At 44.1% G+C, this 22,308-nt stretch overlaps 1 protein-coding gene across 1 annotated transcript; it reads left to right on the forward strand.

The window, feature by feature from the left end:
- Positions 1–1,141: 1,141 nt before the first annotated feature.
- On the forward strand, positions 1,142–21,987 carry CD74 (CD74 molecule). Its single transcript, XM_035105666.2, has 9 exons — positions 1,142–1,372; positions 8,471–8,646; positions 9,638–9,714; positions 11,347–11,409; positions 13,749–13,844; positions 14,820–14,889; positions 18,371–18,562; positions 20,211–20,308; positions 21,461–21,987. Exons 1-8 carry the CDS (start codon positions 1,308–1,310, stop codon positions 20,297–20,299), a joined length of 828 nt encoding a protein of 275 aa, XP_034961557.1. The 5' UTR covers positions 1,142–1,307; the 3' UTR covers positions 20,300–20,308; positions 21,461–21,987.
- The last annotated feature ends 321 nt before the right edge of the window (positions 21,988–22,308 follow it).

The following is a 22,308-nucleotide window of genomic DNA, read 5'->3' on the forward strand; positions in this document are numbered from 1 at the left end:
TGTTGATGGGGTTCCTCCAAACTCTGGCTCTGGCAAAGGGTTTGGCTTCCTGTGCACTGGTCCCCATCCCCTTGTCATCCTCTGTTACCCTGTGAGTACTTCCTACACCAACCTCTCCTTCCCCATCCCCAGCTTGCCCTCCCCCTGTATGATCCAGTCCCACCTGCACCCCTGGCTGAGATCTTCTTCCTCCTCTTCCTCCCCCCTGAGCTCCTACCAGTTCATGACACTTACTCCCATACCCTCCAACATTTCTCTGATGAAAACAGGGACGTCCCATTCCATAATGATAATTTTACTATTTATACCCCACATATCTTACTGGGTTGCCCCAGCCACTCTAGGCAGCTTGCAACATACATAAAAAGGTAATAAAACATTAAACTTTTTAAAAAAAAAACTTCCCTATACACAGGATTGCTTTCAGACGGTTAACACACAAATACCCAATCTCTGCAGTCTTTTTTCTTTAGTCTAAACTTGACATTTACATTGGGACTAGCTGGTAGATTTCTGAAGCCTGCTCATTCTTTCCACCTATGAGAGAAGAAAAAATGGGGACTTTCATTTGTTCTCTGTTTCTCATGGGGTGATGACACAGGCCCTGCTATTGAATGTTGGAACTGGGAGTTCTAGGCTGTGGCGTTTTAAATTTAGGTGGTGGTTTTTGTTCTTGTTTGGTTGCAAATGAGTTAATAAAAGGTTGGTACTATATGATCTTCACTCCTTGCATCTCACTGTTTCAGGGAAGTTTTTAATCTGGTTTTACACCCCCACATAAAAACAGTATTGTTCATCACAACTTGCTATATTGTGGCGTATTGCCTCATAAATATGCAACAGTATGTTAAAGATTCACCACATGCACTTTCCACATTTCCCCTCCAGAGCCCAATCTGAAGTAAAATCTCTCTCCAAAGAACAAAAAGTTACTTTATTTGAATAAACCGTGCCGTGAGAGACTCATGAGCTACATTACAGTGTTCTCAAACGCACAGTCTATGAGGTAGCACGAAAAGCTGCAGAACTCTGCCTGACAACCGGTGATGTCATTTGAGTAGCCAATGAGATTTTTTTAAAAAAGTTAAAGCTGGCATAATTTGCTTACGACCTGTGTGTTGATACTGGTGGGGGTGGAGGAAGGACTTGAAGGGTTTTTCCAATTCTTTAGGTCCTGCAACTTTCACTTCCCATTTCTGTGCTTCTAGAAGCTTCTGAGGAGTGCAACAGCCTTTATAGAGCCCTTGCAGGTCCCAGGCAGAACATCTTAATTTGAAGCCACCAAGAACATCAAAAGAGACAGCACCATGGAAGATGACAGGAACAACCTTCTCCCCAATACATACACTGGTTCTGCTCCAGTGCCAGAAAGGTACATATGACTGCATGTGTGTACTTTCCCCCCACTACCTTGCACTTTTAATAATTTGTATGGGGTAAATAAGCATCAAGGTTTCCCACTCTAAACTGTCTGCCCCCTAGAAAGGCAGCCTGGCAGTGCCAGCCCTACCATTAGGCAAAATGCGGCAGCTGCCTCAATTAGTTGGTTTTAGATATCATGAAAGGGCAATCATATTGAAAGGTATTTAACATGTATTATATTTTTATCACAGGGGAGGTGGGAAGGTGTTTGCAGGATTTTCTGTCTCAGGTACCAAAATAACTAGACTGGTCTTGGACATTTTGCATTCCCCCCCCTTTTTTTTTCTCTCCCTCCCCCTTTTGATGGTGGTAGGGAGGCACCTGGTGTTGCTGATGATGTTGGATCAGGCAAAGAGATAGTGTAACTGCGTGTACTTTCTATGTAGCTGCCAACAGGTCCCAACTAGGTGGGCACAAAGCTGTGGTAAGGTACGGCACTCAGCTTTCAATCCCTCTCAAATTAAAAGGCTAAAACAGCAAAATATTTGGTAGCCTAAATTGGGTGGTGGTGGAATTAATTGAAGCTGCAAACCTGTATGCATTTACCTGGGTGAGTAAGCCTCTTTGTACACAGTGAGACTTGGGAATAGGATTACATTGCAGAAATGACTCCTGCTTGTTTGCAAACCAGTGCGCTTCGAACAAAGCTACTTTATATTTCTCCTCATGCTGAATTCCAGACCTTTGGTACAGTTAGTTCTGTCACAGTTGGTTTTGTCTCATACTTGGGCTGTTTTTCATAACTGAAATGAAAAGTTTGGTGCAATTGATGCTTTTTAACTTTTATTCTTGCCTGCACCTCTGCAAATAAGGGGCGATTGGTATGTTTTATATAGTCTCAGCCCTATGTTTTATAATAATTCTTTGGAACTTTTGTATTTACCAGCATTTGAGGGGAGGGGATGTGTTCTTTCTTTCTTTCTTACCTTTTTATTCTGCTGGAAAGGCTATTTTACTTTTGAGGGAGGAGGAAATGGAAAGTAAAAAATATCAGTGTGTGAGCTTGATTGTTTAGTAAGGATTTGAGCCTGGGTTTCCACATGCAAACCAACCTCTCTAGCCCTTGCACCACACTTACTTTTCTTAGTGTGCCTCCATTTTGTATATCATGCTTTCAGGTTTCTTGTCTTTTTATTAATACACGGCAAATAATGATTTCTTAACAACAGTGACCATTTCGGGGAATTACACTGCTGCGACGCTGGCAATAGGCAGTTCCTGCCAAACAAAAAAGCGAAAGCCAATCAGATAATAGAGACATGGTGGTGTCACTTGTTGCTAGGGAGAAAGGTGTTCAGAAAATGAATATCCAAACTTGAACATTATAGCAGACTTTATGTCCCGCATGTTGAGTTACTGGTATATGGAGCTAAACTATACTGGAGATGGATTTTTATTTTTAAAGCAACAAGCATTATATTCTGCTTACATTTAAAGTGAATAACCTCCGCTTGGGCTGTCTAGACTTGAATTCACATGACAGAGTATAACTATTAGAACTTCAGTGTTTCATAGAATTATAGAATCACAGAGTCATAGAATTGTACAGTTGAAAGGTAAACAGAGGTACCACCCCCTGGAATGCAGGAATCTCAACTAAATAATACCTGATAGATGGCCATCCAACTGCTGCTTAAAAATCTCCAAGGAATGTGTGTCCACAGCCTCATGAGTAGCCAAGAGGGGGCAGGGAGGGGCAGCTGCCCCCCTAAATCAAGTAAATCAATACAAAATACTTCAGTAACTGTGGTTCTCCGCCCCCCAACACAAAGCCCGCCCCCCCATGTCCCAAGGGAGCCCATTCCACTATCAATTAGCTCTTACTGCTAGAAAGTTATTCCTGTTGTTTAGTCAAAATCTTCTTTCTTGTAACTTGAAGCCATTGGTTTGGGTCCTAGCCTCCAGAGCAGGAGAAAAGAAGCTTGCTCCATCTTCCATATGACAGCCCTTTAGATATTTGAAGGAGGTTATCTCCTCTCAATCGCCCCTTTTTTACCAGGCTAAACATACTCAACCCCCTCAACCGTTCCTCATAAGGCTTGGTTTCCAGACCCTTTATTATCTTGGTCACCCTCCTCATATTCCAGCTTGTCGATATCCAGGGCTTTTTTCCAGCCAGAACTCAATTCTGGCACCTCTCAGGTGGGCATCATTGCCATTGTAAGAGTACAAGGGAGGCGTTCATGGTGAGTCCCGCCACCTCTTTTTCTAGAAATATAGCACTATGCGATATCCATCTTAAGTTGTGGCACACAGAACTGGACACAGTATTCCTGGTGTGGTCTGACCAAGGCAGAATAGAGCTGGACTATGACTTTCCTTGAAGATGACTCTTCACTTCTGTTGATGCAGCCTTTAGGGTTTGTTTGTTTGTTTGTTTGTTTGTTTGTTGCTGCATCACATTGTACCTTCTCGTAGATTAAGCAGGTGCTGTAAATACCCTCGCCGTATAAGAAATACGACCCGGCGTATAAGACGACCCCCGACTTTTGAGAAGATTTTCCTGGGTTAAAAAGTAGTCTTATACTCAGGAATAGACAGTAATTGGGAACTGTTTTTAAAATAATATTGATTATTGAGAGTATTAATATAAAACAGCCCCCCTGCACTTTCATGATTCAATTTAGATTTTTGTAAGCCCCATGTATTCTTCAAATAGGATTAAGAATTTCTGTTTAGCATAATATTCAGTCCCATTGCTAATATTAAACAGCCAATCCAAACATCTCTTCCATTAAAACAAAAAAACAAAATCCTGGTTTTCTTAGCCACCACTAAGTATTTTTTTGGTGTGGGGATCTGTTCCTTATCCCCCCCCCTCACCCTTTTCCCCCTGCCCCGAAAAGCTACTTTGCTTTTGAGGGAGGAAGAAATGGAATGCAACTGCTTTCCCTTTCGCTACACATGCAGTCACTGAGTTACTTGTTCCCTCAAGAAACTCTGAAATACAATATTTACCAGTATAACAGCCCCATAAAGTTGTCTGGGTTAAAGAGCTGAAAAAAAAGCACCTAGTAAGCTTGATTTAGGGACACGGGTGGCGCTGTGGGTTAAACCACAGAGCCTAGGGCTTGCCAATCAGAAGGTCGGCGGTTCGAATCCCTGTGACGGGGTGAGCTCCCATTGCTCGGTCCCAGCTCCTGCCAACCTAGCAGTTTGAAAGCACATCAAAGTGCAAGTAGATAAATAGGTACCACTGCGGCTGGAAGGTAAACGGCGTTTCCGTGTGCTGCTCTGGTTCGCCAGAAGTGGCTTAGTCATGCTGGCCACATGACCCAGAAGCTGTACGCCGGCTCCCTCGGCCAATAACCCAGAGTCGGTCACAACTGGACCTAATGGTCAGGGGTCCTTTTACCTTTAAGCTTGATTTGAACCTGGGTTTTCACATGCAAGCCAACCTCTCTAACCCCTGCACCACACTTACAAAATGGAGGCACGCTAAGAATTGCATGTCATGTTCTCAGGTTTCTTGTCTTTTCTTTTTTTAAAAAACAACAGTGACCATTTTGGGGAATTACTGAACAGCCAAAGCCAATCAAATAATAGAGATATAATGATGTCACTTGTTACTAGGGAGAAGGGTGTTCAGAAAGTTAATATCCATACTTAAACATTATAGCAACCTTTTTGTCCTACAGGATGATTTATATGAAGCTAAATTGTACTGGAGATTTTTTTTTTAAAAGCAACAAGCACTACATTCCTCTCTGAATCAGATCCAGAACATTTAAAGCGGATGAATTTAGCTAGGGTTTTTAAGTCTTGAATGTACATGACAGGAGATATAATAGTAGGACTTCAATGTTTAGTAGAATTATAATTCTTCTGATAGAATAATAAGCTGCTGTGAGTGATTGAGTGCTCTTTCTAAAAGTTAATTGTTTTTAATAAAAGTACTTACAAAACAATGTGTGTGACAGGCAGTAGTTTAGAAGAGATTAATATGCCATTATTGCAAAGGTTGCTTGTTATATAAAAGAAGGTAGAAAAAAAGCATAACAAATGTATTTAGAACTACTAAACATTTGTTGATTCTTGGCACTAAAACATATTTTTAAAATGTTAGTTATTTATCTGAAATATTACAAATGATTGATTTATATTTAACTGTGTGTTTATGGTTACGGTATATGAGAATTCAGTTGGCATTATCTGCATTTGTGTTTTATTTTAAAGCAAATAAACAATTTTCTTTTTCTTTTTTTTAAAAAGGGCATCATTCTCCTTTTAATCACAGAAATAAGTATTTCTCAGGTGGTGTCTGCCGCGCATAACACATGCATGCATCATTTGAAAGGGAGAACACTTTTTGTGTGTTAAAGTTGCTTTATTCATGTGCAGATTAATGCGAATTTACTCGACTGAATAAAACGCCTATGATTGATCAACTGTCAAGGTATCTTTAATCTGGTGACAGCCCTAATAAATACACGGAGAATTATTGATGTAACTGAAGGTCAAACTTCACATTACAACAGACATGCCTAAATGTATCTCCATCTCTTTAAAATGTAGCTGTGGGGAGGGGAAAGGGGACATCAAGAGAGACATCCAATATGGAACCACAGCATATGGAAAAGAATTATCCCTTTCCCCTTTCACTATTTCCCCAATGAACTTACCCCACCCCACCCAAACGGCTACTTACCCCATTAGTAAAATCATACTTTAAAAAAATTAAAAATCAATGAGGCTCAAAGCAGCTTCAGTGTTTGCTCCCGACTTACTTGCATTGAGCTCCTCCCTGTAAGGGGTGAGCTGGATTGGCTCAGGGGAACCACTGCTCCACTGCAAATGCACAAGAGATCTACATGTCTGTACTGGTATGCATGCAGAATCCCTTCATATACACACACAAGGAGATCTGTGGCCACTTGGCATATCCATGTATCCAAGGGCTAGTCCAAGTATTATTTGAATGTGGGTGCGGGGAGGTTGCCTGAGCCCCACTGTTGTGATGGCTAATCATAATTATGTGCAGTGCTTTTATTCTTTAAAAATGTTTAGGGGTACTCTCATTTTGACTCAAGAAAATAACCATTTTATAGTTCAAATCAGGAAAAATAAATACAGTAAATAGATAAAAAGTACAAAGATTCACAAAATGTTTATTGTATACCCCTGCGTCCCCCCAGAAAAAAGGCACTGATTATGTGATACAAGTGAAAACATTTATATTCTGATGCAATCTACTGTACAGGCTGCAAGAGTAGAGGGGAGAGAGAGAGAATTCCTGCAGGGGGTTGTACTAGATGACCCGTTGGGGTATCTTCCAACTCAACAATTCTATGATTCTATTATATACTAGCTGTACCCGGCCACGCGTTGCTGTGGCTGAGTCTAAGATTGGATGTGAGTTTCGTTGGCAGGTAAGACACAGACAGCAGGGTTGTATTGAATGTAGAGAAGGCCCCCCTGTTTCATAGTCCCCCCAAAAAAAGATTCCGGACATCTTCGTCAGAGTAGGAGTCGCCGGGCAGGCATTCCTATGTACCCGGTACTCCGACCTCTCCCTCTCCTCCCCTCGCATACCGCATGGTCTCGACGGTACGCATGTTCCCGGTGGGGGCTGCCGGGCGAAGGGGCAGGATCTGGCCGCTGCTCTCGGAGCAGGAGTTGCTGGGCAGCCACTCCCATGGACCTGGCACCCCAACCTCTCCCTCTCCCACCCTCGCATACCGCATGTTCCCGGCGGTACCGCATACTCCTGGCAGGGTCCGCCGGGGGAAGGGGCATGATCCGGCCGCCGCCCTCGGAGAAGGAGTCGCTGAGCAGTCATTCCCAGCAGCCTCTTCCTGCTGATGTCAGGATCCAGCCCCTGCCCTCGGAGGAGCCGCTGGGGAATCGCTCCCAGCAGTCTCTGCTTGGTGATGCATTTAGTATAGCATGTGTTACTTTGACTCCCAGGAGATGGCGCTCTGTTTGTGAAAAACAGGGTTTTACCTGCCAGAGGTGTGACACCTGTGCAATCTAAGTATATGCAAACACTCCCGTATGCGCATGCAACTTTGTGTTCAAATTTCAATGCAATCAGTCAAGCACTTTTGGAGATTTTTGCACACTTACATTTTTATTTATATAGAGATAGATGATAGATAGATAGATAGATAGATGATAGATAGATAAGATAGATAGATACCTGTATAATTATTGCAATCATACAGCATTTACTGCATTAAAGCCTATGGCAGGAATCCCCAAACTTCGGCCCTCCAGATGTTTTGGACTACAATTCCCATCTTCCCTGACCACTGGTCCTGTTAGCTAGGGATCATGGGAGTTGTAGGCCAAAACGTCTGGAGGGCCGCAGTTTGGGGATGCCCCCTGGCCTATGGCATTAGATCCACAAACATTTCTTCCTTTTCACGTGCTGTCTGCCTAGCAACAAGTGAGGTGACAAGCAGAACAGATAATGACTGGCTACAGCTTGGGAATTTCCCTCACGGTGTTTTCCATCAGGGTGAAGGGCTGTTAAATACTGTATGAATAGCATGGAGGAAAGGAACTGTAAAAGGGAATTGCGGTCCTCATGGTATCAGGGGGAGAATCCTGATTAGCAGATGTTGATCTTGCACTCGGGAATTAATCTTAAATTGTGTATATCTCTTCTATTTAAAAAGTTAACTGGATAACTGATTTCCAGACTGTGTTGTGGGAAACCATGTGACTCCTCAGAGGCTTAACTGACAGCAAAGCCAGTGTGGTGCCCTCCAGTGGTGCTGCAACTCATTACTTTGGAAGTGGATACTTTTGATCAGGAAAATTTTGTGTGTGTGTGTGTAGCTCTTATTACCGTGACCCAACTCCACTTTCCCTCCTTTTCTATGGTTGCTTTTTTTAAAAAAACTTTTAATAAACCCATCTCACCTAATTTAGCCCTTAGTTAACCAAGTCAAAGCATTCTGTTTGTGTTACAAGCCAGAGATATGCCGTGCCTTGGTAATTTGCATGCAGGTGAAGCCAAACCTGCTCTAAGAAAATAAGCTCTCAACCTGGACATCTGGACCACTGATTGGACAAACTGACATGCCTCTTTTCTATCTTGCAGGGGTTCTTCCAGTCGTAAACCTGTCTATGCTGCCTTTTCCATCCTAATAGCCTTGCTTATCGCGGGTCAGGCAGTGACTGGCTACTTTGTGTATCAGCACAACACCCAGATCTCCAAAATAACCAAGACCACCACTGAGCTGAAACTGGAGTCGCTGGCCAACAGTCTCCCTCATGGTTAGTAGCTTCTTCCTTCCTCTTCCTACCCTCTCCCCCACTCCTACACTGTCTAAACACCTTTAAGTTTAACCATGATATATTTGCAAGCCTACTGAATTCTTAAAACATTTCTCAATTTTGTGTGTTAATTCTGCAAATCAGAGCTGAAGGGACTGAGCCTGGGTCTGTCAGCTGTTTATGCACTTGAATCCTGATAGCCATCTCTTCTCTGCTTGCTTGCTTGGATAGACAGACTAGATGATAGTTTACTTTATTTCTTAAATTTATATCCCACCCCTCCTCCCAAAGAAAGGAAGACCTAGTGGATCTACATATTCAGAATGTTGACATTTTAATCTGGGGAGCAGTCACCCTGTTCTGATCAGGTTTAGTCATTTTTATTTGTGAGTTTTATAGCTTCGGTTTATATTCTGCTCTTGAGTTGCTTTCATGACTGTTATATATTGTACATTAACAGTTTATATCAATTTACAATTAATAAAAACATGAAAAGAAGCATTCTGCCCCTGAAGTCCAACACTGTACAACTTGGGCAAGGTTTTACACCCTGTAGTTAGCATGGATGAGTAGGTTAGTGTTGTCAGTTGTGCAAGAGCTCTTCATAATATATTTGGATATGCGGAGGGCTATAGCTCACTGGCAGCGTGGTGTCCTCCATTAGTTTGAATAATCCTTTTTTTAAAAAGCTATCTGAGCTTTTGGACAGTTTCGAGGGATTTCCCTCCCAGGGGTAGAGTTTGGAAAGCTGTTTCTAATATGAGATGGGGGGGTGTCTGCTACTGGGGGGAAAAACAAGTCCAAGTTTCCACTTTTGAGTCCAGCTCAGACACCTTAATTGAAACCATGAACTCTCTGTGCAATATAATTTGTAATTTTGTATGTTTGACTCATCTGTATAAGAGGAATATCCTTGGGGGAAACCACTTTAAAAAAATTTTTTAAAAAAATCTCCCTACATGTTTAATTACACTACTCTTTTCTCCTGCAGCTGCTAAGGCAGTTAACCAGAAGAGGATGTCAGTGGCCAACATTATGCCTATGGTCCTGAGGGACCCAGATGAAGAGGTAAAGATGACAATTGTTTAACTAGCACAGGGCGGGGAGGTGTTAGGGTTGCCTACTGCCTCGGAACCTCTCCTCTTCATCCATACAACTCGCCCGGTATGGCTCCAAGTTTGCAAGGGACAGCTATGGATGAGGGGGAAGACATTCGCTCTGTCTTCTGGGGCCCTTCCTTTCCAGCCAGTCTGCCAATACAAAAACAAGCCCTCCTGGCTAGTATGCAATGCACCCAGCTCCTAGACCTTACACCAGTGTTGGAAATAAGCGTTAGGCTCTTGAGACTGACAGGTCCTGCCTCAAATTAAGCTGTGCAGAGAGATTCCATTTGAAACAGCAGCTTCAGAGCAGGGAGAGTGAGTTGGCTCAACTTGACATGAGTCAATGTGACATGAGTGAAGCTGATAGCCTATTAGGCCAGCTCTGTTCTCAGTTCTTATTTGGTCAATTTGCAGTATGCAGGAATGGTTTGCCAGGGAAATAGCCTTCCTTGTCAACGTTCTCTAGAGGTGGCGGCAACCAGGGAATGGTGCCAAAGCTGGTTTAGGGACACCTCAGAACCCTTGGGAGGAGGTTCCTACTAATGGTTTGGATGCCGATTGAAGTTCATTCCATGGAGTTTCCATTTAAGTCAACGATACTTAAATGAGATCTGAATCACAAAAAAGTCGCAACTAAATTTTCACGTTGAGTGCAAAGAGACCTGGGTGTAAGTAAGTCCATTGTAGCGTGTGAAGGACAGGGGAAAGCCCTTTGTGTAGTCTGTTCTGTAGGATTGGGCAAGGAGCAGCTTGATAGTGTGACAAAGGTTGCATGCCACCCCCAATCTATGCCAAGCAGTAGCAAGATCCCAGGGGGGTTCCAGGCGCTCACCAAGGCCTGTGTTTCCGTTGGGAAAATCGTGGCACAGTGGAAGCTAGTGTCTTTAAGAAATAAGGTTAATCGTACACATATTTGCACCTGGAGTCTTCAATGAACAGGACACCCCAAGAGTGTTTCTCATTGCCCCTCTCATAGCTTCAGGGTTCAAAGCAGCAGTCAGTCATGCATGGGCTTAGCCAAGGGGGTGGGGTGGGGCAGCTGCCATCCCAATCAAGTAAGTAAATAAAAATACTTAACTGACCAATCATGTCACAGATACTGGTAGCTCAGTTCTGCCCCCCCCCCCAAACATAAAGCCTGCCCCCGTAACATAAATCTTGGCTACGCCCATGCAGTCATGGTTCCTGGTCTCTCGGTACAGCCTCTTCCATCAAATGACATCCATTCCTACTTTTTCCTTGTTCCCAAAACACCTTTAGATTTCAAAAGGACCATTTTTCCTGTGATATCATGCCCCAATCACCTTGGTAACCTCCCAAATCTCCTGCCTTTGTCCACTCCTGGGGCATGGGGTGGGGTGGTGATGGCTTTGTGCATTTCCAATTGTCCTAAAATTAAACTATGACTCTGCACTTAGCTAGCCCCAGCAGACTGGTTTGCATAAGCTAACCCATGTCTGGCACAGTTCTGCAGCTTGTATTTCCCTTCATATTATCTAAATACTACCGTTTATTAATTTCTACCATTCACTAACAGACTCTGGTACCCTAGATCTATTATGATATTTTAACTTCTTTGCTGTTGTCTCTTCTACAGTCTCCAGAGGATAAAATGAAGCTGACCAATAGCACTGAAGACCAGATCAAACGTCTGCTCATGGTAAGAGCCTCGTGTCTTTGCCTGTGCAAGTTTTGCTTGTCTTAGATCAGGCATCCCCAAACTTCGGCCCTCCAGATGTTTTGGACTACAGTTTCCATCTTCCCTGACCACTGGTCCTGTTAGCTAGGGATCATAGGCCAAAACATCTGGAGGGCCGCAGTTTGGGGATGCCTATCTTAGATGGAGAGTGCTCAAGTTTGCAGCTACAGACTCAACTGCTGGAGGCCTAGGGCTGAATCCCACAAAGTCATCCTTCCACTTGCTCAATGGAACACCCTCTAGCACTCCTCTTCCTGTGGGCCACCCAACCCTCTGGGGCAGATTTGGAGAGAGAGGTAGAGGATGCACAGGCACAACTTTATTGGCTGCAACACACAGCACAGAACGAGACATTTTTATGTTCATAAAAAACACTAACCTATCCTTTGTTTTCCAACTACAGTATCTGACAGGTGTGTTTGTGTTCTCAAGAAGGACTGGGGATATGGTGTTTATGCAGGGATTAAAATGAAGGAAGGGTGGACAAGCATGTGTGTTTCATTGCTTTTAGTGCACCAGTTAGTACTGCTAGATTGAATAGTTGGTTATTTCTTCAGCATGAAAAGCAACAAGGCACAATTGCAGCAACCTGTGCCTTTATTTCCCATGAGCCTATACCTCTTCAGATCCAAGGACTGTAGCCTAAGTGTCATAACATTAACTGTGGATAACGCACAGGTTCTGAACTACATATACACTTTGGAAACTTTCCTGCACCCAAAGAAGGCACTACTGCACCAATTAAATCTCCCAAGTGTCCTGAACCCCTGGCCTACCTGGCAGCAAGTCAGCATGCCAAGTTCAAAGCCTGAGGGTCAATCCATACGAAGTCCAAAAAGTCCAAAGATCAGGAAACGCAGTCCAGGGTCAACCCAAGTAGCCAAGTCCAGCAGTCAGGATACAGTCCAGAGCCAAACCCAAAGCACAGTCCCGCAGAGGTCCAGGAGCATCCAAGTCAATGGAAATGGGCAGTTGAGCAGACAAAACACCTCAGCTCTGCTTCTGATTGCAGCACCTGGGCTTGATGAGGCAGGTGACCCTCACCTGTTCCAAGCCCACTCCAGCTGAGGAATCACACCCCTCCTCCCTCCCAGAGCTAGCAAGCCCCACCTGGCCAGCTAGTTAGCTGGGCTGTGGGCCTTTGCCTGCACCAGCCTCCTAGAGCCCCCTTCCTGCTGCCCCCTATGCCTCAGAGCCCACCATGTTCATGGAGACAGGGGCCCCTCTGGTTCTGGTCGGTGATGGGTCCTGCAACTCCTTGCCACCCTCCATCACTCTGTGAGTACCGGTACTTCCTTCCTCACCCCCTGCTTGCCCGGGTGTGTCCCAGTCCCAGCTACACCCCTCCTCAGAATCCCCATCATCCTGCCAATTCATGACACCAAATGACCTTGGAGGGTGGCATGGCAAGCATCTGTTAAACGAGAAACTTAGATAAAATGGTGTACTCGTAATATGGGGCTATGCGGACAAAGATGGATTATATAATAGGGAGTTTAGATAAACATTCAGACAGTGGGAGTTTGTGGTGCACGCTGTGAATAATTGTCATTAAATTTTAGGAAAAGCAAAGGCTTTTATTTCCATCTCAGCTTCTCACTGGATGCACTTGCTTGCTTGTGGTTTTTTTTTTGTATTTTCCTCCCCAAACCCATACCCTGCCCAATGTCCCAAAGAAACCCAAGGCATTTAGGAAATTGGCAGCAAAACACTATAACCCAAAAATAATTAAAACCAACTCAATTATTGACATAAGTTAAAAACAAATTTAACCATTCCAAAACAGCCACCAGAATATGCAAAAGCTATGCCAGCGAAGAAGCTAATCAGTTGGCTTGTGGCTTGAAAGGACCCAAGGACAGGAGAGGAGCCCTCCTCTCCATTTGTATCTTCCATTCAAAATCATTCTGCTGTGGCTGTTTTCCTCATAAAAGGAGTTGAATCCAAACTTTGAGCTCCCCAAGGCAGGGAGGAGCAGTGGAGGGAGGCAGCTTTAGGATGAAAGGGGGGAGGGGGCAGAGATAGATCACCAGTCTCTCCCACCTGTACCTTTTGCCTGCCTTAGAAGATTGTGCTGGTGACTCAACTCCTACAAATGGGTCTGCTGCCCATGCTCTCTGGTTGGGCCTCACCGTCACTGTGTCTGGTTGAATTCATGATATGGAGTTGGTGTTTCACGTCCTGCCAATCCAGACCCAATCCTTTGAGCATAGTCTTGCTATGCTATGTGATCTCTTTCTTGGCCTCCAGCAGAACTTACTTTTCTCACATAACATTTGTTAACATGTTCCTCCCTGCAGCGAGCAAACCCTCTCATTAAATTTCCTGAACTGAAAAACAGCTTCATGGAAAATATGAATACGCTGAGGAACCGCATGGATTTCGAGGACTGGAAGGTAAGTGCTGCCATCTTTCACAGAATCCTATCCCCCCCCCCCTGCCCCGCCCTGCGGTCCTGAAGAGAACATGGTGTCACAATGGATAGGCAATATCTCATTTAACAGATCATAGAGTTGGAAGGGACCATGAAGATTGTCTAGTCCAACCCCCTGCAATACAGGAATATTTCACCCAATGTGAGGCTCGAACCCATGGCCCTGAGATTAAGAGTCTCATGCTCTAGAACAGGCATCCCCAAACTGCAGCCCTCCAGATGTTTTGGCCTACAACTCCCATGATCCCTAGCTAAGAGGACCAGTAGTCAGGGATGATGCGAATTGTAGTCCAAAACATCTGGAGGGCTGAAGTTTGGGGGTGCCTGCTCTAGAAGCTCTCTATCCTGTTAATTTTATTTGCCTTGGGACTTATTCCTGTTGGAGTCTAAGACTTTGGAAGGGATCCTAGTCCTTCCCCTCTTGTGCTCAGGAAGGGAGTACAATACAAGTATCCATTGTCACTTGCAATGCTTCCTAGTTTACTCTTGACTGCTATCTAGTGTTTTGAGTTGCTCATGTGTGGGATTTAAATAGGCCTCAGTTAAACTTGCTAAATGCCTGAGATTCTAGGAATTATGTTTGGAAAATGGCAGCAGAGAGTTCTTCCATGAAGGGACCACAGCGCTGGACCTCTGTTAATTATGGTATTATGGTATGGTATGGTATGGTATGGTATGGTATGGTATGGTATGGTATGGTATGGTATGGTATGGTATGGTATGGTATGGTATGGGACAAAGCCCCACGTTCATTAATGTAGTTAAAATTGGCTGAACTATATCAAAGCCCTTTCCTGCAGTGTAGTACAGTGGCATTCACCCAGCAGTGAAACATATGGTGGACTTCTTGTCATTTGGCAATTAGACAGTTGTTAACTTACATTTATTTATTTGTGGATAGGGATGCCTTTTATTAACTGCATTTTATCTCTTGCAGTCTTTTGAAACCTGGATGCACAAGTGGCTGCTCTTCCAAATGGCCAAGAATGAGATTCCAGCTGCACAAGGTACACAAGGACTGTAGCCCTGAAAGGAATTCTAAGGGTGGTGGATGCAAATTATCTGAAGGGCTCAAATCACAACATAACAGAAAACATTCCATTTTGCTGCAGCTTCAGATCCTAAAGAGATGCAGGAAATCATGTGAAACAAAATCCCAATGTACATCCCAAGAAACAGTACATTTCTGTAGGAGGGACTGAAAGGGCTCTGCTGCATGCCAGAAGACTATGGAGAGGGAGTTGATGTATGCTGACGACTTGGGGGTGGAAGGAGATATTATACAGGATGTTGAGCTGCTGTTGAAAATGATAGCCCTGTGTGGAGTTCTTCCTCTTTATTTTGGAACATGGACAGGACTGGCACCAGAATTTATGGAGGCCGCAACATGGTTCCACCCATGCCCCCCCCTCAAAACACCCTTCCAATGCAGCTGTGCTTTTTCTTTTTCTTTCATGGTAATGACAACTCCACCAGTATGGTCTGGGGCCTTATATTGTGGGTAAATTAAAATGGTAGATAGTCATCATGGATAGGAGCGGAGATTGGCTCCCCTTCAAAAACAGCACAACTACCCATCCACCATTAAAACGGCTTTCCAGAGGCCCAGTGAAGAAGGTGGCAAGGCAGCACAACAGGATTGGGCCTGTGGGGTCCTTCTGGGCCTCTGGGGTCCTTGGCCAGTGCCTGTCCTGGGCAATTGCTTGCGCTGGGCCTGAACGCATAGCATCACTTAACCAGTGATCTATTATCACGTGTTTCCACACAGCCCCAACTCAGAAGTAATGCACAGCATGAAGACATCACGACACAAAGTGGCTAGAAACTGTTACAGGTGTGCTTGTGGAGGAGAACTCAACACAGTGTTGCTCTTAGTGCCGGCGGCCCCATGTCCCTTGCACTGGTTTGGATTTGAGTGGAAGGCACTTCCTCTCATGCAAGGGGGCACCTGCAATTTCTGCAGACTTCTCTCTTCACCCGCAGTTCCCCATCCAACTTTTCAGGGGCACAGGGGGCTGAAATGATGGGAGGGAAGCAGCGAATTTGCATTAACCTGAGAACTCTGCAGTTGGTTGGATCCAGCCCAATGCACAGCCCCACTAGCCTCAAGCAAGCCAGGGGGTGAGAGCCACTCACAGGCAATGCTCTCCCAGCTGGAGTTCAATTGCAAGTGTAAATCTAGTAATTAGTTGGCGAAAGCCTCGTAGCTCCAATTAACCTGGCAAGCTTTGGGCTGGGGGGAGGGGGGGAAACTGCTCACCCTTAGCACAAAGACCACCCAAGCCCAGTATTCTCACTGCAGTTCATTCACTATTTCTTGGCCTTTCTGCGCTAGGCACAAAGGTTTAGGGGTCCCCAAACTAAGGCCTGGGGGCTGGATGCGGCCCAATCACCTTCTAAATCCGGCCCACGGACAGTCCGGGAATCAGCATGTTTTTACATGAGTAGAATGTGTCCTTTTATTTAAAATGCATCTCTGGGTTATTTGTGGGGTATAGGAATTCGTTCATATTTCCCCCCCAAAATATAGTCCAGCCCCCCACAAGGTCTGAGGGACAGTGGACTGGCCCCCTGCTGAAAAAGTTTGCTGATCCCTGGTTTAGCCCTACAACATATTTCAGAACACAGCTGCTGAAAGAGGCTGCTGACAGGTGCTGCCTTGGCCAGGACCGCTTATTTTCAGCGGCAGATCTAAGCACTTGAAGAGTGTTTCCACACGGCTGTTTACTGTGCACTTGACACTGCTCACGTGTGCAACTTCTGCACAGCATCCAGTTGATATTTGATCCATAGTCACTGTGTCCAGAGGGTGGATGAGATCATGGAATGACATTTTGATGAAGATGGCATCCCGTGGATGCCACAAAGGAGGGGGTGCATGAACAGCACCGGGTCCCCAGTAAGCTGCCATGTGCTCTGCAAGTCCCTTCCAGTATGAATCTGTGACATTAGCTTCTGGGCCTTGTTTAGGTGCTGGCTTACATATGGATGGTCTATCTGCAGGAGCATTGCCCAGTCTACTATCTTCTGGGCTAGTAGAGACCTGCTGTGCAGACCTTGGTTTTGGGGGGTGGGGTGGGGATTTCCTTCTTTATCTCAATTGAAAACTCATAGGACCAAGAGTAGGGCGCTCTCAAAGTGGCACTGCAGCTCTGGATTTCAGAGAGGCCTTCCAACAACTTCTGTATCAGTTGTCTAGGTATGGAACATCTTCATACTGTACAGTTGTTTGTTACATTTTAAACAAATTCTGCATTGCCTTGGATGCTGTTCAACACTGAGGGACCTAATAATGAAAACAGCAAAAAATGAATGTCTTCCTTGGCAGAAGATGTGAAAAACATGTTTCGACATGTTGTGATACTGACCATTTTACTACTGAAATAGGCTTGATGTGGAGCACAGCTTGAGCCCAAAGCCACTTGCTGTTTCTTCAAAGGAAACGTGGCTGCAAAGGAGCACTCTTGGCTGACTTTCAATTCAGTGGACGAGGTCTTTGTGTTATAGAACCACTGGTTTTAAAAAAAGCCTCTTTTCGCTCATCACAGCAGAAGCAAAACACGGTCTGTCCCTGGGAAGAGTGATTGGCAAAGAGCAATTCATTTGAAACTGCAATTATCTAAGCTAAATGATGCACCCATGATGAAAGAAGACCTGTTGTTTGAATTAAGGCCCACTTCAAATACATTTTTTTTAAAAAAAGGAAACCCTACTGAAACAATTTTAACAGTCACACACACACACACACACACACACACACACACACACACACAGAGGGAGAGCCTTATTAATGACATACATGGCCAACCACTTTCCTGTCCCAAATTTGGGCACCAATGCAATGCTTAAAAAAAAGAATGTTTCCTCCTCCTGTGATTTCAGCTGTTTCTGAAATAAAAGCCCGCAGCCGAGATTTTCATACCAATTAGCCACTCAGCAGTGGTCGGACACATTCCCATTAGCAGAATTTATATTAATACTGCCTCCATTAAGCAGTACTCATTAGCATTTGCTCTCATTAGGCTAAATGGGTTCCATGGGAGCCATCCCAATAAAATAGCTGTCCTAATTAAACGGGCATATTGTTACAAAAAGCAATTCTTTCCTTACACCCCCCCCTTTCTTTCCCATGGTGCAGCCACAATGAAACAGCCTCTTCTCATATTAGGAGGCAGTTGATACATTCAGCCAAACAAAAAAGGATTGTTTCTTCTGGACTTTCAATTTCAAAGCTGCTTCTATGGAGTTGGGGAATGCTCCCAGCTGTGCTACCTTTCTATAAATGGGGAGCATTCAAGCATTTGGTGCCATCTTACCACCTGAAGTGCTATGGTGCAGGGAAAGCTTTACCTCTGAACTTAGCCATATGTCTCAAGCAAGGCAAGGGAGCTATTCAGTTGTAGTTACTTACAGTTGCATCACAGGGCAATGCTAGCAGCTGGCGGTCAACTGTGCACACTGAAGTTTCTGTTTTTGTTTTGTTTAAAGTGAAAACCAGGTGCCAGACAGAAGAATGTGGTCGGGGTGTCCACCTGGGACGATTCTGTGCCAAATGTGATGGAAATGGCGACTATCTGCCTAAGCAATGCCATGGTAGCACTGGCTTTTGCTGGTGTGTCTACAAAAATGGCACCATGGTTGAGGGCACTTCTAAAGTCCGTGGGCCACTGGACTGCACTGGTAAAGAGCTTCTGTTTCCTATCAAGGGGGAAAGGAGTTAATAAGCAAGCAGTTGTCCTTTATATTCTTGAGTAAACTGGATTATCTAGAGTTAGGGAGCAACATTTTAATGGCCCAAGTCCTAGGAGCTAATGCAGGCACCCCCAAACTTCGGCCCTCCAGATGTTTTGGACTACAATTCCCATCTTCCCCAACCACTGGTCCTGTTAGCTAGGGATCATGGGAGTTGTAGGCCAAAACATCTGGAGGGCCGAAGTTTGGGGGTGCCTGAGCTAATGAGCCCCCCCCCCCCAGAGACCTAGATTTGAGTCTTAAACACAGCCAAAGTATTTGCAGGGCAACAGCCATTGTTGCAGTTGTAGCAGTGTTCTTTCCTCTTTCTAAATAGAAGAGATGAAGTCAGGCATATAGGCAGGGTGGGCTGGGGTGCTGCGATTCCCAAGAGTCACAATACAACTGTGTGTGAACCACATTGACTACTTTCCACATCCACCATGCCAGACTTCCCTAAGAAGCTCTTATTACATAGGCAGTGCAGTTAGAGCAATTTTGCCCAGTTTTGCACAAAATACTTTGGTGGCAGAATTTGGGCCGTCTGGTTGTGGAGCCAATACTTGTTGTTGCCAAATTCACATTGTTTTTCCTTACTTGGAAGATAAACCCACTTTGATTTCTGCACGCGTGTGCCTTATGTTCCTTGTGGCTTCACCATTGGGATGGTGTTTGGTCAATATTACATGAGGCAACTTGATGTGAAAAAATAGCCTTGTTGCTATTTTTTACTTAGTCTTGCTTGATGACTGAACTTACGTCATTCTCTTACCACCACCCACATCAAGAAAGTGGGAAGACTGTTGTGAACAGTTAAGGAAGCTTCCCCTATCCTTGTGCTTCAGATTTCTACCTGATATCTGCCCCTGAGTAAGCTTTTCCCAAATGTAACAAGCAAATGCAACACCAGCCATTAAAAATAATTTAAAACGTTATGACCTTACAGCGCATAGAAATCTCAGAAAACCCAACATCTTCATTTGTGTCATTATCATTATGCCAATCTAACACATTCTCAAGAAACAAAACAAAACTTGGAATTAGTCAAATGACAAAAATCAGAAAAAAAATTGGAATTAGTCACAGCCTATGCAGAAAAAAACTTAAATTATAAGAACATAATAAGAACTCTGCTGGATGAGGCCAATGGCAGATCTAGCCCAGCACCCTGTTCTCAGTGGCCAACCAGATGCCTAAGTAGAATCTGAGTACAACAGCAATCTCCCTATTGGTGATTCCATTCAACTTGCATTCAGAGGGATAGTGCCTCTCAGAAATCACAAAACTAATATATACCTACCTGCCAATAAGTACACAACTTTGCGTTGTTGAATGGACCAAAGATACAAATCGGTCAGTGCTCATTTGTCAGATTTCAAATGACCTTTCTGTCTACAGGCAGTGGAAAATGATATGGCCAAATGTTAAAAATTTTGTGTATTACTAAAAAAAAAAAGATGAAAAACAAACAATTGTGCTGCTGGCTGTACATGAGTTAGCACAAACTGGTAGGAAGCATCCTAAAGGTGATGTGGAAACAAAGAGGACATCTTAGGGCATTGGGAAGTGCTAATCTCTCTATCCCTCCCTTTTCCAGGAAATGGGCAACTGGTGAACGTGACAGCTGGTGATACTGAGGGTGATACTGAGAATGTGACAGCTTCCCAGCTGAGCTTCCGTACCTAAATGACTGAGGTAACGCAAGAATTTTGCTGGATCAAACCAAAGAACTATCTAAGCCCACCATTGTTTTCCCCCCATAGTGGCCAACCTGATGTCCATAGGGAGCCCACAAGCAGGAGATGGGGATCAAAGCACTCTCTCTCTGTTGTTCCCAGTGACTGGCAAATCAGATACAGTGGTGCCTCACTAGACGAATTTAATTTGTTCCACGGGTCTTTTCTTATAACGAAAAATTCGTCTAGTGAATTCCCATTGAATTTTTTTTGAATTTTTTTTTGCCCATAGGAACACATTAATTGAATTTCAATGCATTCCTATGGGAAACCGCGATTTGCTAGACGAATTTGTCATAAAACGAATTTGTCTAGCGAGGCAACCTCCGCTCGAAAAATCCTTTCGTTAAGCGGAAATTTCGTTAAGCAGGGCATTCGTTAAGCGAGGCACCACTGTACAGTCATCATGCCAGGAGCCATTGATCACCTTATCCTCCCTGAAAGTAGCTGACTTAGGTCTGGAGAGTCTAGGAGTTCCCCTTAAAGGCAACCTTTCATTTCAGTGCTGGTGTTCTCAGCTACATACACAAGAGAGCAAGCCAAGTACGTATATTCCGGCGTATAAGACGACTGGGCATATAAGACGACCCCTACCTTTTCCAGTTAAAATATAGTTTGGGATATACTTGCCGTATAAGAAATAGACCCGGTGTATAAGACGACCCCTGACTTTTGAGAAGATTTCCCTGGGTTAAAAAGTAGTCTTATACGCAGGAATATACAGTACTTTGTTTTTAAATGTAGGTGCCTTTTTTAAACAGCCCATACAGATTGAATGGGCCACAGTTCCTGTGGTAGCCAAGGCCTTCTATGTGCAGATAGTGGCACATCCACTTTTTTTAAAGCCTGAAATACAGATATTCTCTAGGTGTCAAAGGCAGAGTGGGTTTTGTGGTGTGTGTGTGCAGGAAGACAATAAGTATACAAGCCAAATTAGGATACCTCCCCACCCCAAGGCATAACAATTAAAGGCACCACTAACTTTAAGGGGCAGAACAACACAAGTTGTGTGTGGATTGGCTTTTTTGTACTTCCCATCAATTTCTGCCTCTGTATTACTAGGAAACATTTCTGGGGCTTGACTTCTAATGCACATTTCTCATTTCTTTAGAAATGCCAAGCAAACAAGGCAGGCACCACCACCAGCCGCATCAGCTCAAGAAGCACAGCTTATCTTCTCCAGTTTGCTCTTGTTTTTGCTTCTGTATTGATTTCGTGAATTATGTTAGCTGCAACCACTTCTAAAATTCCTAGGCTTAAGCATTATCCTTAATGGAGGAGGGAAAAGTAGGTTGATTAAATAGCCTGCTGAGCTAAGCCCTGAATTACCTTTTTAGAGAAGTAACCCTTGTACAACCACAGCTTTAGCAGCAAAATGCTTCAAGTGAGAAAGGGTGATGTTTTCTTCAATTATTCAGCTCATGCAGAGAGGACCCCCCCCCCTTGAATAAACCCTGCAGTGATTCTTGTGGCTAATCAGGCTACATGAATAGGGGAACATTTACTGAATGTATGTGAATAACAATAGTATTCTGAGACAGTGAGAACATCTTCTGCAATGAAATATGTTTCCCTCAAATGGGGGAGTGGGGGTGGAATATAACATTGTTTTCCAAATATATTCTTCAAAGGTTATTACTCTATGTTTAATTCACTTTACTCTTTCCCCACTGGATTCCTCCTGATTTTAGATAAGTCTTACAAGAGGTAGAAGATATCTACTGAACCCTTCATTTATTTGTTCTTTGCATCTTTTTGCTTTGGTGATCACTCGTAGCCGAGTAAGGTTGTCTTCCATGAACACGGTCTTAACAGTGAGTCTGTGACTGTGGAGCCCAGTTCTGGATCCACATGTCCTTCCACAGTGAGGACATAGGTTTCCAGGCAGGAGTTGATCACGGTGAGGGTCTGCCAAACGTGCCTTCCTCTTAGCACGTTTCTCCTTTTTGCCCTGAGTTC

This window comes from Zootoca vivipara, chromosome 2, assembly GCF_963506605.1.
Source record: "Zootoca vivipara chromosome 2, rZooViv1.1, whole genome shotgun sequence".
Classification (NCBI taxonomy): domain Eukaryota; kingdom Metazoa; phylum Chordata; class Lepidosauria; order Squamata; family Lacertidae; genus Zootoca; species Zootoca vivipara.